Source organism: Mus pahari, chromosome 4 (assembly GCF_900095145.1).
Source record: "Mus pahari chromosome 4, PAHARI_EIJ_v1.1, whole genome shotgun sequence".
NCBI lineage: Eukaryota > Metazoa > Chordata > Mammalia > Rodentia > Muridae > Mus > Mus pahari.
The window spans coordinates 34,882,451-34,900,985 of record NC_034593.1 but is presented as its reverse complement, the minus strand read 5'-3'; the positions used below and the strand labels follow the sequence as shown (position 1 = coordinate 34,900,985).

The 18,535-nt window shown below is 37.7% G+C and overlaps 1 protein-coding gene across 1 annotated transcript in view; it reads right to left on the bottom strand.

The window, feature by feature from the left end:
- Positions 1-18,535, bottom strand: part of Hspa4l (heat shock protein family A (Hsp70) member 4 like) — a 54,428-nt gene that overhangs the window by 20,203 nt on the left and 15,690 nt on the right. The window contains exons 5-12 of the mRNA XM_021195570.2: positions 17,063-17,162; positions 16,593-16,726; positions 10,457-10,701; positions 10,234-10,310; positions 9,385-9,536; positions 8,736-8,842; positions 7,094-7,227; positions 4,454-4,650 (exon numbers count right to left, since the gene is read on the bottom strand). Coding sequence (XP_021051229.1) covers positions 4,454-4,650; positions 7,094-7,227; positions 8,736-8,842; positions 9,385-9,536; positions 10,234-10,310; positions 10,457-10,701; positions 16,593-16,726; positions 17,063-17,162 — 1,146 coding nt within the window. The remainder of the gene's footprint in view (positions 1-4,453; positions 4,651-7,093; positions 7,228-8,735; positions 8,843-9,384; positions 9,537-10,233; positions 10,311-10,456; positions 10,702-16,592; positions 16,727-17,062; positions 17,163-18,535) is intronic.

Genomic DNA, 18,535 nt, shown 5'->3' with positions numbered 1-18,535 from the left:
AAGGAAGGAAGGAAGGAAGGAAGGAAGGAAGGAAGAAAGAAAGGAAGAAAGAAAGAAAGAGAAAAGAAAATAAAAGAAAAGAAAAGAAAAGAAAAGAAAAGAAAAGAAAAGAAAAGAAAAGAAAAGAAAAGAAAAGAAAAGAAAAGAAAAGAAACAAAACAACTTCTGGGGGTGTGCTGTAGCTTTTTGCTGCTTCTGTGGAATCAGGCTGACTGGCAGAGTGATGTTAGCTGAGACAGATGCGTGTGCTGAGCCAAGACCTGTGGAGGGCATGGGATGTTTGGAGGGAGTATAAAAAGGATGCAGAGGACAGTGAGGGAAGCTCGCTTGGCTTGCATAGCTAAACCCTTGTTGGTGTGGCCTCTTCACTGATCTTTGCTTTGCTGAGAGAGGCATAGGTGAAAACTTCTTCTGGCATCCCTCTTGTTTGCTTCTGCTAGCTCATGCCAATTCAGATGTGGCCTGACTATTCCTGCTAGGTTGTGTCACTGCTGCTGCTATTCCAGCACCACTGAATTGGACTGCTGACATATCTGTAATATGTTTGTGAGTGGATCAATCTGTCGCTGCTGACCTGTAAACTGAACCGATTTCCTGACAATGCAGATGGGATCTGCTCCAAAGAACCATTTCTAAACAGGTCCATTCCCCCCATATCCTTTCTTTTCCACTACCTCTGGTGGGTGGTGGTCTAGAAGGGAGGTTAAAGCATTTAACAACCATCATTAAAAGTAGGTTTTGAAAAAATTAGTTACACACTTTAACATCAAAGATAAAATATTAACTCAGAGTAAAGGGTTGGAATTTTTTTTCCTAGCAAATGGACCTAAGAAGCAAGCTGGTCCAGCCATTCTAATATCTAACAAAATAGTTTCCTGACCAAAATTAATAAAAAGAGATGGAGAAGGACACTTTATACTCATCAATGGAAAAAATCCACTAAGATGATGTCTCAATTCTGAACATCTATGCACTAAATGCAAGGGCACCCACATTTGTTAAAAGAAACATTACCAAAACTTAATCACATATCAAACCCCACACATTAATAGTGCGAGACAACAACACTTTGGTCTTACCTATGGACAGGTCACCAAGCAGAAACTAAACAAAGAAATAATAAAAGAGATGTTAGGTATCAAACGGACCTAACAAATATCTATAGAAAATTTCATCCAAACACAAAAGAATATATCTTCTTCTCAGCACCTCTTGGAACAGTCTCAAAAAACTGACCACATACTTTGGTCACAAAGCAAGTTTTAGACAGATACATGAGAATTGAAATAAGCCCCTTTATTTTACCAGATCATCACAGATTAAAGTTGGATTTCAACAACAGAAAGGTTACAAAACTCAAGGAAACAGAACAACTCTCTAGTAAATGACCACTGGGATCAAGAAAGAAATAAATTAAAGACTTTCTAGAATTCAATGAAAATGAATGTGCAACATACCCAAACTCATGGACACAATGAAAGCAGTGCTAAGAGGAATGTTCATAGCATGAAGTGCCTTCATAAAGAAATGAAAGAGATTTTATACTAGCAACTCAACAGCACACCTGAAAGCTCTAGAACAAAAAGGAACAAACACACCCAAGAGAAGACAGCAGGGAACAAATCTGTAAAATAGAAACAAAGAGACCAATGCAAACAATCAATGAAACGAAGAGTTGGTTCTTTGAGAAAATCAACAAGATAGACAAACCCTTAGTCATACTAAATAAAGGGTAGAGAGACAGTACACAAATCAACAAAATTAGAAATGAAAAGGAAGAAATAACAACAGGCATTGGGGAAATTCAAAGAATTTCTAGGTCTTACTTCAAAAGCCGGTACTCTACAAAATTGTAAAATCTAAATGAAATGAATGATTTTTCTAGAGAGATACCACTTACCAAAGTTAAATCAAGAACAGATAAATAATTTAAATAGGCATATAATACCTAAAAAATTAGAAGCAGTCATTAAAATCTTCCAACTAAAAATTGCCCAGGGCCAGATGGTTTTAGAGCAGAATTCTACCAGGCTTTCAAAGAGATAATACCAATACTCCTTAAGTTATTTCACAAAATAGAAACAAAGAACATTGCCAAATTCATTTTATGAAGTCATGGTTAGCCTAATACCAAAACCAGACAAAGACTCAACCTGTACGACAAGAACTTCAAGTCTTTGAAGAAAGAAATTGAAGAAGATAACAGAAGATGGAAAAATCTCCCATGCTCATGGATCGATAGGGTTAACATAGTAAAATTTATCACCTTCCCAAAAGCAATATACAGATTCAATGCAATCCCCATAAAAATTCCAACACAATTCTTTACAGACCTTGAAAGAATAATATCCAACTTCATATGGAAAAACAAGAGGCCCAGGATACCTAAAACATTCCTGTATAATAAAAGAACTTCTGGAGATACCAAGCACCATCCCTGATTTCAAGCTTTACCACAGAGCTATATAAATACAAATCACATGGTAGTGGCATAAAAACAGAAGTTGATAAATTCAATCAAGTCAAAGACCAGAACATAATTCTACATAGTTATGGATACCTGTTTTTTTTTTATAAAGAAGTCATAAAGACACACACACACACACACACACACACACACACACAATCATCTTCAACAAATGGTGCTGGTCTAACTAGATACAGATTTTAAGAATGCAAATAGATCCATATCTATCACCCTGCACAAAACTCAAGTTCAAGTGAGTCTAAGACCTCAACATAAAACCAGACACACTGAATCTGCTTTAAAAAAAAAAAGAGTGGGGAATAGTCTTGCATTGGTGTTCAAGGGAGCGACTTAGAAGAGATAGAGAAAAATTGCAGTTGAGACATAATATATGAGAGAAGAATACATTTTTAAAAATTACTAGAAGAAATACCATGGTCCACATAATTCAAGCATTTTTAAGCTAATAGTCCAACTTTTATCAATCAAGAAAAAAAAAGATAAATATGGTTCTTGTTAAATGAAACATGCAATTTCCTAAAACGGGAAAGTTGTCTTGTAATAAGTAAGATAAGCCCTCCTCCATTTGAAATGGGGTCTTCCTAATGTACCCTAGGCTCCTGAGTAGCTGACAGTCTGGAGGCCTTCCCTAATTATTTTAAGGGTATGGATGTTTTGCCTGCATGTGTATCACTTGTGTGCCTGGTACCAAAGCAGGCCAGAAAAGGGTGTGAAATCTGGAACTGGAGTTACAGGCAGGTGGGAGCTGCCATGTGAGTGCTGGGAAGTAAGCCTGGGCCCTCTGGAGGAGCAGCTAGTGCTCACCCCTGAGCCATTTCTCCAGCTCCCACAACAACTTTTTTTTTTTTTAAAGTGAAACTCTTCCTCTGTAGCCATGCTGACTTGAAACGTTCTGTAAATTTTCTCTTCCCGAGTGTCAGAATTATAAGCATAAACTACCCATTCTCTCCCTTTTCTCCCTCTCCTCTCTCTCTCTCTCTCTCTCTCTCTCTCTCTCTCTCTCTCTCTCTCTCTCTCTCTCTCTCTCTCTCTCTCTCTCTCTCTCTCTCTCTCTCTCTCTCTCTGTGTGTGTGTGTGTGTGTGTGTGTGGTGTTTGTACAAGTGCACACTCAAAGAGGCAGAGTTAAAGGCCAGCCTGATTGACAGAGTTGGTGCAAGGTCAGCCAGGGCTACACAGTGCAACTTGTTTTGAAAACAAAAACAAAAACAAAGCCCCCCCCAAACAAAAATACCTTAAAAATGCAATTGACACTAACATACAAATTGTGCACATAAAAAGGTAACCATTTTCTTCAAGTGAATAAAATCAAGCTCTCCCTGAGTTGGCCACAAGGCAAAGGTGCACATCTGTAATCCCAACATTCTAAAGATGGAAGCAGGAGGATGAGGAGCTCACTGGGCCTCAACTACATAGAGGCTTGAGAACAGCGTGGGCAGCATGAGACCCCGTCTCCACAGTTCCCTCTAGTACTCCTTCCTCTGCAGTATCAGCAGTAAATTCAGTACCTCATAAATCTCCCATACATACCCTATAACTAAACACTGAAAAAAATGTAAGAAATTATTTAAGAAGCATGTCTTTAATCCCAGAATGCCAGGAGGCAGAGGCAAGTGGATACCTATGAGTTTGAGGCCACCTGGTCTACATAGTGAGACCCTGTCTAAAAAGAACATCAGTTGTTTTATCTAGTTATAAACAAAATGCATATTTTAAAGAATTTAAGCAATGGATTTTAAACTCACATGTTCCATGTAAGTTATTAAAGATGCCTTGCCCCCTCAGAAATGTATTACAATATAGGCAGTGCAGACTATATTTGGACTAAAAGTCTTCCTTAGTATGGTTATAAAGATGAGGCCCTACAGAAGAAACCCCAAGGCTAACTCTTGGGAATTAAGGTACTCACTGCAGAGGTGCTGTCAAGATCCCTGGTGAGAGAACCCTGAGACATGGTTTCTACCTACCATATCCTCTTTGCCTTCATTCTTAGGAGCTTCAGTTTCCATAGGGGCATCATTATGATCACCTTCCAGATTCTGTTTCTCAATTACTGATGCACTGGCCACACTGAAGATTCCATGGATATTAATACGAACTTTAACTTTTACTTTAGAACTATCACCATCAGACTGTGGGAAAACATTCTGAATAGTGAAGTTTCCTTAAGGAAAAAAAAGCTTTGATTAGTGTATGAACCTTAGATTAAATTCATTAAAGGCTTTAGTAACTTAATCATCTTTAAGTCATGCAAAAACTATGATTCAGTTAGGATGACTGCCATGGGACAAGTGCTTTGCTCAGATTATCCTATTTTAGCATTTACAAGCTGCTGTTAAGACTTACACATTAGAGGGCTGGTGAGATGGCTCAGCAGGTAAGAGCACTGACTGTTCTTCTGAAGGTCCTGAGTTCAAATCCCAGAAGCAGATCACATTACAGGCTTACAACCACCTGTAATGAGATCTGACGCCCTCTTCTGGTGTGTCTGAAGACAGCTACAGTGTACTTATGTATACTAATAAATAAATCTTTTAACATGTGATTCTCTTCCTAACAAAGGAACTATAAGGGGGAACCTTTCTCTCCTCCAGGCTTCATTTATGATGCAGTATACTGAAGTCTGGAGCCTCACATAGTCTTTAATTTCTGGCCTGAACCCAATCCTAAAGATGTAAGATCTATAAATTTAAAAAAATAAATAAATAAAAGCAAGTTGTTATGGTGAAAAAAAAAATCTTTTAAAAAAAGACTTACACATTAAATAATTTGCTAGGAAAATATGATTTTGATATTGTTTATATATTTATCATGTGCTTATGCACAGATATAAATGCCACTATCAAGTGTGGAGGTCAGAGGACAACTTTCAGGAGTCACTTCTCTTTTTCTACCAAGGCAGTCATCTGGGAGATTGAACTCAGTTCTTCAGGCTTGCTAGCATCTGCATTAATCCTACATCTTGCCAGACAAAGAACTGGGATTCTAAACTAGGAAAATTTGATACAAAAGCTATTAAATGATTTTGAGTAACTTATAATTAAAAGCCAAAACAATAAAGTCTAATTTCTGAATTTGAAAACCATACACATACACACAATTTTCTAAACTAGGGAAAATTTGATATAAAAGCTATTAAATGATTTTGAGTAACTTATAATTAAAAGCCAAAACAATAAAGTCTAATTTCTGAATTTGAAAACCATACACATACACACAATTTTGCTATGATCTTTATAAATAAAAACTGTTATCATAGTTCATGAATAAAGTTCTTCTAAACATTAAAAACAAAATTGATACCAAAATTAGTGATATCAAGTAAAGAGAGACTAACAGGCCAAAAGTAAGACAGGCCAGTAAACAAGTTTGGCTTGTATTTTTACAGGTTTGGTTGTACATTCTAATGAGTATCTCACACGGTGATGGGATTCAGTGATAGCAGATAGTAGATGGGTTTCTGGGCTTTCTGTTTGACTGTTTCTAAGAGGATATTAAATTGAAGATTGGTTTCCTTATCAGAAGAAGATATTTAGGAAAGAAAGAGAAGCAAGTGACAAGAGAGAATACCATGTGACAATGGCCATCTACAAAGCAAGGAGAGGGACCTGGAGTAGATCCCTCCTTTGGAGCCCTTTAGGAAACACACTTTCTATAGAGTTCAGAACTCTAGCTCCCAGTGATGACAATAAACTACTGCTGCAGAAGTCATATAGCTGTAGATCTGTAGCAGCCATCAAAACCATGATAACCTGCATTAACTTCAACTGCATTGGTAATGTGCTCTCTCATTTTCAGTCTATCAATACAGAAATAAATTAAAATTTTCTTTTAAATATTATAAAATATTTTATATTGCATCATTTAAAAATAAACATAAAATGGACATTATAGTTCCCTATTTGCTCTTTAATACCACCCCACAATACAGTTTCAGAACCACAGTAATGTTAATAATACAACACAATTTGACTAAAAGTGTTTTTCATTAAACAACCTTGACCAATGTTTCAGGCCAATTAGAGCACTTAGAGTAAAGAGTCAACGAGAACAGAAGGAGGGCTGCTTGGGGAGAGGACAAGGAGTGGCAGAAAGAGAGCATGAGCAGGTGATGGGGAGGGGGAGTATGACCAAAGCACCCTGCACGCACACACGTGCATGCAAACACACACACACACACACACACACACACACACACATAACACACATACATGCACTCACATACACATACACACACATACACAGACACATACACACTACACACACACATACATGTATACACACACACACACTCTCTCTCTCTCTCTCTCTCTCTCACACACACACACACACACACACACACAAACCTGAATAAAAATGTCATAATGAATCCCATTATCTTGTACAATGAATGTAAACTAACAAAAATAGACATCAAAACAAATAAGGACAATCCAAACAGGCTACTTTTCTAGAAATAAACTAAGCATGAAAAAGTTCATAATTATAAAAAAAGTACAGATTTCTTTAAAATACAAGACTAATTTAAATGAAATGTTAATTTTTGCTTACTTCATTCTATATATGGTCTATTAAAGGTTAAACACTAGCTTTTGTTGTTGTCTTACCAATTCTTGGATCAGGATAAGGCACTTCATGCAAATTAGTATAAAACGCTTCTAGTTCAAATGGTTCCTTCTTGTGGAAAGTTATGACCTTTGAGAATGGGGCCGGGTGGTTCTTAGAGAAGACTTCACATTCCCTACAGCACAATGGGAAAGACTCACTTAATGAACAGGTTGCCTGGGAGCCCAATGTCAGAGCACACTTCACCCTCAGTTCATGAGTACCAATTGCAGTAAGTGAACAAATGTAAGGAAAAACAGCTATGGATTTTTCTATTTTCAACAACTTTACAATTTAAGGCTTTCTGAATGTCTAACATAACTGATCACTGTACACTAAGAGAAAAAAATTACCAGGGAATACACATATTGTGAGATCATATGTAGGAAGGGCCAGGTCCTGTCTTATTAACTCTCAAATACTTTCCACATGCAGCCCTTGAATTATAGCCCCAATTACGTACATTTACTCTGAAATAAATGTAAACTTACAAAAGGGTACAGATCTAAGACAGAACAGAGTAGCTGTGTGTCAGTCACCCAGCCTAGCTTGCTACTGCCCTTCACCCCATTTGCCTTGTCATTAGAATGCACACACTCTATCTGTGCATTCTTTACTAAACAAACCGAACGTGATACAATATGTTACTATTTCAAATATATCAGTATGCACTTCCTAAAGGGAAAGTGTCTGAATGTTCCAATTGTTGAGCTTATGCCTGTTCATAGTCTTTTTGTCCCTGTAGAACAGGAAAATTTAAATTTGCAGTGATCTCTATTACTTAAAGAATTAACAGGAATGTTTATGGTTACTGATTATGGCTATTTACTATGTAACATCATTGTGTTACCTCAGTCACGTGCGCGTGCACACACACACACACACACACACACACACAAACTTTCCTTCCTAGTGTCAGGCGCCTACTATGTTTTCTTCCTTCTGTCTTACTATATTCGCCGCCACACATGCTTCCTAGTTTTCTTCTCTTATATTTGGAAGTGTTTTCTTACTTATACATTTAACTGAAATTGAACGATACAGAACAGTTCTTGGCTTAATCTGAGATTAAGCTGAGATATCTATATGCTCTGCAATGCATTCATATAGAACTGTGTCTTAGTCAGGTTTCAAAAAGTAAGTTGAGAAAGAAAGGGTTTATTCAGCTTACACTGCATCATCACAGTTTATCATTAAAGGATGTCAGGACCTTCCAAATGCTGCAACCTTTTAATACCTCATGTTGTGGTGACCCTAAACAAAACTATTTTCATTGTGACTTCATAACTGTAATTTTGCTACTGCTATTAATCATAATGTAAATATTTTCTGATGTTTTTAGGTGCCTCCTGTGAAAGAGCCATTTGACCACCAAAGGGGCCTTGACTAGCAGGTTGAGAACCACTGCCCTACAGGTTGGCTCACAGCCTGATCTTATGGAGGCATCTTTTTCAATGGAGGTTAATGTGAATATGCTCATCATGGTTTGCAAATGCATTATTTCTTATAGTCTCTTTTCTCTAATACTATTTTAGAATATTTAACAGAATTTTAAGAAGCATAAATTCCTCTAATTTAGAAAAAAAGATTTGTTTGGCTAAAGCTTTATGATAAAATATAATGAAAAATTTAAAAGTAACCTACCCAGTCCCTTCTTCAAAAGAAGTCTTCCACCTTAATGTGACTGAGTAGGGAACAAGGTCTGTTATGGAAAATTCACGTACTTTAAATGCTGGTGAGAGAATCGCACACTGAAAATAAGAAATGCACTGAAATGAGCAAGTACAATTCATATTCTAGGGAAACCATAATTAAATTGATTAGAAATGTTATAGTAAAAAATTAAGATTTTAAACGTTGCTACATTTTGGCAATGACAAATGAAACTTTAAAAGGGCCAAGGCATTTCATGTGATTTTACAAAACCTAATCTAAAAACAGCTGTAAATTTCCAAGGAAGTACTAATGGATATGATCTCAAGAATACAGTTTTCATAACATAAACATATTAACCTATGACACTTTAAAAATATAAGCAGAACCAGGCATGATGGTGCATGCCGTTAATCCTAGCATTTCAAAAGACAAAGGCAAGTACATATATACACATACACACACATACACAATCACACACACATACACACACGGTGTTGTGTGTGATGAAGGAAGGGAGAGAGGGAGAGATACAGATTGTCAGACAGACAGACAAACTTGCCAAGAATAACTTCAATTTACTTTTAGCCTATTGATGGTGTGATTAGAATAGAGTTGTGACAAATGCAGCAGCCCTCACCTGCAATGCACATCCTCGGGCAACGGCTTCATCAGCATTCAGGGTGGTACTGATGTCTTTCAGAAAGAACCTAGTCACCTGCTCCTTGACTGCAGGAATCCGTGTGGCCCCTCCCACAATTTCTATGCTGTTTATGTCTTCACGTTGTAAGTCTGGAAGTAAAATGTTTTTCCGTGAAAGAATGAGAAGTGTTAAAGAATTCATGCACACTAGTTCATTCAAATAAAAGTAATTATGAAACAGGCAAATGGTAGCATTGTGTGACAACACTGAGTGTGGTCCAGATGGTAGTGACAACAGGGAGAGGACAATCTTCTAAGGAGCTCTAAAGCTCTCCAGAGCTTTTCACCTTCCTAACTTTCACACTTTAGCCTTATTCAAGCTATTTTAAAGTTATCTTCAAGATAGCAATTATGTTCTTATTTCTGGTTTAATCTCCTACCTAAATCTTTTTTTAAAAAAGATTTTATTTTATTTTATGTATATGTGTGCACTGTAGCTGTCATCAGACACACCAGAAGCGTGCATTGGATCCCATCAGAGATGGTTGTGAGCTACCATGTGGTTGCTGGGATTTAAACTCAGGACCTCTGGAAGACCAGTCGGTGTTCTTAACCTGAGTCACCTGTCCAGTCCTGCCTACCAAAATCTTATGAAAGAACATAAAACACCCCAAATACAGTTGGAAGGGTTATGGTGTAAACAATTTAACAAGCAAGGAAAAATGCTCAGAAGCTAGATTTTTTGTGTCCTATTCTATGAATGAATGAGTTGTAATTTCTTTCCAAAGTGAAAAAAATACAAAACAAAGCAAAACAAAACAAAAAGAAAGTAGTCATTTCCACTTACTAGCTTGATCCATTACTGATTTTAAAGGTGGTTCAACCCTGGCCAAGAGGGAGGCACACAACTGCTCAAACTGAGCCCTGGGAGAAGATAAAATAAATATCATTACTTTGGAAAAGGAAAGCCGAGCATACCCTCTAAAGCAACTAGAACATGGGGAAACCTCTAACATGACCCAAACAGAAAATCAGCAAGCACTCTTCCAACTGAAAGCACATGATGGTACCTGTTCATCTTACTAGAAACATCAAGGTCATTCATGAAACACTCGATGTTAAGGGGAAGATCTGACGCATTTGCACTCATCAGCTTCTTTAGTTTTTCACACTCCTGATACAGCCGCAGCAAGGCCCGAGAGTTCTCTTTGACATTTATCTTATATTTGGTCTTGAATTCATCACAGAAGTAGTCTACTAAAGCCTCATCAAAGTTCCTGCCACCCAAATATGGGTCAAAGGTAGTAGCCAGCACCTGTTTAAATGAAAGAAATAGCTAAGTTTTCTGAAGTACAGTGTCTCTTCATTATTTTTCTGTTGCCATGACAAAACATCATGACCAAGGCACCATCTAAAAGACAACTTTAATTTGGGGCTCACAGTGTCAGAGGGTGAGTCTGTGGTCATCACGGCAGGAAACATGGCAGCAGGCTTGCAGGTACAGTGCTACAGAACAAGCTAAGGACTTAGGTTGAGACACAGCCACAAGGCAGAGAGAGCTAACAATAACATACCTCTTCCAAGGCCACACCACTTTACCCTTCCCAAACAGTTCCACCAACTGAGAACCATGTATTTAAAGATAGGAGCCTTTGGGAGCTACTCTCATTCAAACTACCACACTCCATTTCCTGGTTCCTGTAGGCTTATAGCCATATCATAATATGCATTTAATTGAACATCAAAATTCCCATTGTTTTTTTACATAGTTTAAAAGTCTGAAGTCTCTTGAGAGACTCAAGGAAATCTCTTTATTGCAACCTCCTGTAAAAATGAAAATCAAATAGCAAATTAAATATTTCTAGCAAACAGTGGGACAGAATACATTATTACCATTACAAAAAGGAGACATAGTGAGGATATATTGGACAAAAGAAAAATCAAAACACACCAGGGCAATCACCAAATCCTGTTCTTGTGTCAAAGCACATAGATGACTCCCCTGTTCAGCTTTGCTGTCTACAATATACTTCTCTCTCTTAGGCTGGTCTGACTCTGCATGAAGCTCTCGCCCGCAGATAGCTATCCCACACTCTGGCATCTTTACTGTCTTGGGTTCTCTAGAGCAATCCAGGTTTTACTTGCACAGTTTCATGCAATGACCATCAGGGACTCCATGGAGGACTCCCCTGCTATATTCCTGGCCTCAGTGGTTTTCTTCAACTGTGAAGGATCCTTTCTCATGCATCCATCATGACTCTGTTTATTTTCCTTTCTTTTTGAGAGAGGGTCTTTCCATATAGACTTAGCTGTTCTAGAAATCCTATGTAGACCAGGCTGGCCTCGAACTCATAGAGATCCATCTGCCTCTGCTTCAATTTATGCTAGGATTAAAGGTGTGGCTTCCTTTATAACTCTAAAGCCAGAAAGAACCACAGGTACTGAATTCATCTGTTTGCTTGGGGTGGAGCATGGCCTTGCCCTCTTCTTGAATTAAATTTGAATAAGTTTTCCTTAATAGTTGCTTTTTAGGCAGAGAAAATTAAAATTCCTTGGGTCCTTTCCTTTCAAAACCTGCAGAATTAGATGGGTGGCACCTTCCTCAGAGGGAACCACTGCCTTTGTTTCATCTCTGATCAGACATCTCCTGGGTCATTTTATCTCTTTCAGCACAACCCTGGGCTCTAACATGAAGATTTCCTGGTACTCTTCCCTTCAAACTATTCATTTTGTATATCTTATCCCCAATTGCTCTTTTTCATTGTAGACCTGCATAAGAGTAATTATTAATAAGAAAGGGGCAGAGTCAATATTATGCTGTTTAGAATCTCCTCCACCAATTAAATTAGTCTAATATTCTTCAATTTAACCTCCAGAAGATTCTTAGAACAAGGACAAAAAGCATCCATGTTCTTTGCCAAAATATCTCAAGAATGGTCTCTAGGCAAGTTGCTAAAATTGTTTCCTCTGGAACTTCTTGGGATGGCCTCCATAGTCCACACAGCACAGCTATCTCCCAAGTTCCCATGCTTACAGGATCCAACTGCATTTCTAGTCCAAAGTCCTAAAGTCTACACTCCTCCAAAATAAACATGATCAGGCCTGTCACAGCAACAGTTCACACCAGGAGCTGCCAATGGAGAAGCTAAAAACTAGCAGGCCTTCTTCATGTTCATCCATGGATTGAAAAAATCTACAACAGAGCTCCGGTAGGCAAGGCCCAGGAGAGATTCATTTTATTATAGATTCCTGCTATTAATATGCTTTCCCTGTTATTATTAAACATATATAACAATCACTAGGTGTTAGTGTATTGTTTTGAGCAGATCTCTGCAGAACGACAAAGATGTACTGTCTTGTAGTGATAATATATAAACAGATGAGTTCTTAATCCTTAATGATGATCCTATAAAATTCCTAAATTTATAGTCACTATTAAGCTCTTTTTAAAACACTGCAGTAAGCAGGCATTAGCAGGCATTCTAAGGGGTTGTAAAACTATTAACCAAAGGTTGTAAAAAACAAACTATAATTTATTATAGGTGCTAGGACAGAAGGTAAAATATTGACTGGGTTTATCTATATAAAACTTCACTAATACCTTGGTGACATAAGTTAAGGTTTTTAACTCTCCATGAACTTGCAAAGCTGGTGACAGGTGATGAATGTTTAGCCAGATAATTAATTACTCCTAATGGATACGCATGTAAACATTCTCCGTTGTAAACTTCTTATTTGACTTATGATTTGGATTTATGTGTAAACTTGTGAATTCTTTACCATGTGATCATGTATTCAGAAAGATGTATAAGTTCTGAGGACACAGCGGAAATGGGAACTGAGCTAAGGACACCTTTAGACAGAACTGAACTGAGGAGAATTTTTTAGACAAACTCAAGAAAGAACTTTTTAGTCAGAAGTGAACTCTGGAAGAACTTAGACATAAAGGCATAGCATTGGGAGTGATAGTACTGAGAGTAAGGGCATTACTGTGACATCAGAGCAGGGGGAGAGATGGTACTGAGAATAAGGGTGTTACTATGACAACAGAGCAAGAGGCGTGAGTAAGATTAGAAGAGAATGCAGAGTGGGATAACTTAGAAACTATAAGGAAACTGAAAATACTAAGAGAGCAGTATGCAGAATGCAGGAATGAAAGAGGAAGGAAGAAGCTGCAGCAGAGAGCAGAAGGAGCAGGCAGAATTCTCCTAACCAGCAACAGAACAGGTCTTTTCTTTATAGCTAGCAAGGCTAGTCTTATTAAAGTCTAATAAGGCTTAGTCTTATTAAAGAGAACGAAGCTTTCTTCTTATAGACTTGGATTTAATTCATTTAGCAATAAAAGAGTAAAAGCTTTTCTCTATGCAACAAAGATTGGAGTTCATTTTCATCCAGAATGAATGGGTTCTTTCTGCACTGGCACTTGGTGTTTTGCTCTATATACATATGTCAGTATGGATATGTGTGTGTGTAAGTATGTAATTGTGAGATTTCATGAAAGCTGGTCCCAACTAGTTTGGATGGGGATTGTTGAAATATGTAAGCATGAATCTGTATGTGAATTTATGTGAGTTTAATCCATATTTGCTTGTTTAAAAGTTTTTCCTTCTGTGAGCATGATTCTCTTCTGGGTCAATACAAGTTTAGTGATCCAAACTTCCCTGTAGTCTAACAAGCCAGAGTCATCTGGATAAAAGGGAAAAGGCTCTAGCAATTAATCCTTTACTTAATACCCTGCTGTTACATGATGAGGAACTAAATGCAGTTTAGTACCTCAAAGGGCCTTTCTGGCCTCAAAGGACTTAGACAGCTCAGCTACAGTAGCATAGTAACTTAGACTTAGATAAGTAAATGCTTTATTATACAGCAACCTAAATATCACATCTCCACTGTCTCAAGAAGAACCAAGGACAACAAAGAAGACCCACTGGGTCTGGCCCCAGCAAGTTCACTCCTGGTACCAACCTCTGTCTTAGTTACTCTATGGCTGTGATTAAACACTGTGACTAAGGCAATGTAGAAAACGTTTAATTTGTGGCTAGAGACCGTAGCACCCATCTGTTACCTTGGTAGCAGGTATCAAGTAATAGATAAGAACTTAGATTCTGATTCACAAACAAATATGAGGGAGGGGGAAGAGGCAGAGAAAGAGGGGGTTGGGGGAGGGAACATACAAATTGGTAATGACAGGTTTTTGAAACCTCAAAACTCACCCTTAATTGATAAACCTCCTCCAACAAAGTCACGATTCCTAATCCTTCTCAAATAGTTTCACCAACTGGAGACCAAGTATTTAAACATATGAACCTATTGGGAACCACTTGGATTCAAACCACCACAAACAAAAAATAAAACAAAATAAAAAACAAACAAACCTCTAAAATTGTGAAAGTAAAGGCCAACCAAAAGAACCCGTCAATCATGGGATGCCAGATGTTTTGTTAAATTATCCTTTGTACCTGGCTCAAGTAGTTCTCTGCTCTTTGCTACCTGCTCTATTGTCACACAACACTATGTCACACTAGAAGAACAGCTCTTTCTGAAATAATTGAGTGACGACTAAAATTTCATTAATTCACATTCATTGGTTCTCTAACATACGAACCCCAAATGAAATTTAAGAACAAATAGCAGTTCTAAGAGTGCAGACAAGAGGAAAGCATACAAGAAAAGAGGATCAAAGAGTGAATCTACAGAACTATATGCAATCAGTCAATTTCCAGTCTAGTATTTAAGCCTTTTGGTTATAATTTAAAAAGAAAAACCTACTTTACTTTTATAACAACGCAGAGCAAAAGAACACACAAGAGAGTAAAATAACACCCTTCCCACAAGACTAGAGCTGGCAGCTGGGCAGCTGTCTATAGGTCAGAGATCTCCAGGATATCTAACCCTTCTCCCCAAGAAAAATGGGGAGAAAAAAGTCATAATCCCATGATTAGGGAGTCACTACTCTGCAGGCATGGCTCTTCAGTTGTTTCTTCTAGAGGGGACACCATACTACAATGCAAGTACAAGTGGTGCTAATTCTTCAATAGACTCACACAGACTCCATGAATACAGAATATCCACAGGGTCCACGGCTGCACAGCATGAAATGCAAAATCATCCTTCCATGTAATGATGTGTATATTCAACTGAGAATCAGGGCCATTGGGCCACTGCATTTATCAGACTTCAACAAGACTCACTGATGAAAAATATAGATGAATATACTTAAAGTTAGCTAGAGAAAGAGAACAAAAAAAAAGAAAAAAAGAAAAACCCGCCTTTGTTACTAAGTTAAGATTCAAGACTAAAGGCCAAGAATTATGGCAACTTATTAAAAACTTCCTATAATTTCAACAATGGCATTTCCTTTCATTTTGTGATTCTAAGGATTTGGTTACAGTACTGTGGAAATAGTACCACAAGGCTATGCATCCGGACAGATGGCAGACACAACAGCACAGACACGGCACACACAGACAGACAGATGCCACACATTGCAAGCACTACATAGTTAACAGAGACCCCAGGGGACTCTCCCACAGGCCTGGCAGCTCACACATCTCTGCAGCAGCAGGTTGCAGGATGCAGCCACTATGAGTCATCACACTGCTGTGGGCTTCGTAGTGCTGCAGCTGCCACTGAGTCTCCTACACTCCTGGAACACCTCCTTTACTCATACTTGAGAAGTGAGTGATAGGGTTCATTAAAAAAACAAAACAAAACCAGCTTCTAGGAGGTTTTCATCAGTAAGAGCAAAGTTAAGAAACTTGCTGATGGTCATTCTTTTTGTTGTTGTTGATGTGTATATATATATAGATATAGATATAGATATAGATATAGATATAGATATGAATATTATATGAATATATATAATGAGAATGTTTAGATTTATTTTAATCTCTATTTATGTTTTGTCTGCATGTATGTCTATGCACCATGTGCATACCTAGTATACTCAGAAACCAGAAGAGGATGTCAGATCTCTTGCAACTGGTTTCTGGTGGTTGTGGGCCACCTATGGGTGGTAGAAACTGAACCTAGGTCCTCTGCGAGAGTAGCAAGTGCTCTTAGCTGCTGAGCCATCTCTCCAGTCCTGCCTTGATGGTTATGCTTTTAAGAGGCAGACTAAGACTTTCAGTCCACCTGTTAAGGGCTTTACATACTATGCGCTCTTACTCATCAAAGTTAGAAACAGAAAGTAACTGAGCTACTTACTTTAAGTTTTCCTTTGTTAAAAGCACAAACAGAGACCTGATAGGCAGAATGTCCCATGTCGATAAACACAACATTCCTTGGTTTCTCATCTAATGAGGGAAGATCCTGCTTATAAATTCCATATGCCAGGGCAACTGTGTGAGAACAAATATTAGGTTAAATGTTGTATAGCTTTGGAAATCGTGACAAAGAAAAGTCATTTTTATTTTTACACTGTACTCTAATATACAGTATGATAAAATATAGATTCAACCTACATTAACTTTTCATAAATTACTTAGTGTTTTATTTTCCTGACTCATCTGTATAGGGTTACAGCAGTAACAATTCTTCAAGTTCAAATAAGAATTCAAACTCTGCCAAAATTCTGTATTCCAAAACAACAAATTATAAATAATATAAGAGTTTGTATAACTAATACAAGAGTTGTAGATAGAAAATGCTAACTCTTTAAGGTAGCCATCACCAACCTGCAGTGGTTTCATTCATCAGCCTCAGACAGTTTAAGCCTGCAACCTGGGCTGCGGCCATCACGGATCTTCTCTCTGCATCGGTGAAAAAGCTCGGGATCTGGCAAGAACAGTCATAAGTTACTGCGCCTCAGTGCCACAGACTTATTAGTTACTGCAGGAAAACATGTTACTTTAAATCAAAATCAAATGCTATCATGGGTTCTTAAATTGGATATTTTCTATACCACACAGACTGGCTTTGGAGTGTGAACACAAATGCGATTAGTATGGCAGGATCACCAGGTCTGTTTGCCTCAAGGAAGCAGTGTTAGTCTGCTTGCTGTTCTTTAGATTGCTCTCTAATTTAAGGCTCATGTGCTGCTCATTTAGTGTGACGCTTGGGGAGGTAGACTCTAGTTAAAGATGCTTAAGGGAACTGAGAGGTATTTCTCTAGAAAGGAATGATAGACTCCACTTTTGTCTGGATTCTTATGTGGCAGTCTGGTCTTTTCTTCATACATATTCTTGCCAATGATGCTGTATTGTCCTCACTATAGAACAAACTAATAGAATTGCCCATTATTAATATTGATCCTTCAAAACTATGAGCTAAATAAACCAGTTTTGTTACAAAGGTAGGCTGTCTCCATTATTTGATACAGTACTGAAAGCTTGACTAATATATTGGACTATTTAGGCATGGTGACACACACCTTTAATCCCAACACTTGGGAAGCAGAGGCAGCAGGATCTCTGATTTTGAGGTGAGTGAATTTCAGGTCATCCAGGACTACTACGCTACTGCATAGTAAGAACCCATTCCCCACCCTACCCCACCCAAAAAAACACCTAAAATAAGTTAATTTAATACTAGTCCATCTTTAATAATGGAAAACTGAAACCTAAGACTACACTGAAATAAGATTAGGTATATCTAATATAGTATATCCATATAGTAGAATCCTATGTAGCTAAGATCAGCTAGATCTCTACTGTCATGAAATAGTATATTATTATAAAAAACAAAAAGAAAAAAAAAGCTGTGCAGGGGCTGAAGAGATGGCTTGTTGGTTAAAAGCACATGCTGTTGCCGAAGAGTACTAGAGTCCTGTTCTCAGGACCCAGATCAGGCAGAATTCCCTGTAACCCCAGTTCCAAAACATCTGAGGCCCTCTTTTGGCCTCTATGGCATGACACACACAGCACAAACATAGACAAGCAGGTACACACACACACACACACACACACACACACACACACACACACACAAAATGCTATGGAAAGCATAATTTCATTTCTGTGAAACGTATATACAACAAGAAGATGTAATCCAAGTGTTTCCAAGGAGGGGTAATATATATTATAATAAGATATGAAAAACCTATTTTATAGCCATCAAAAAAACTGTGTCTAAACTAAAATGTTAATATCCAGCTTAAAATATATACTTGCTTTTCTTTTTTTTAAATTTTCTTTATTTACATTTCAAAT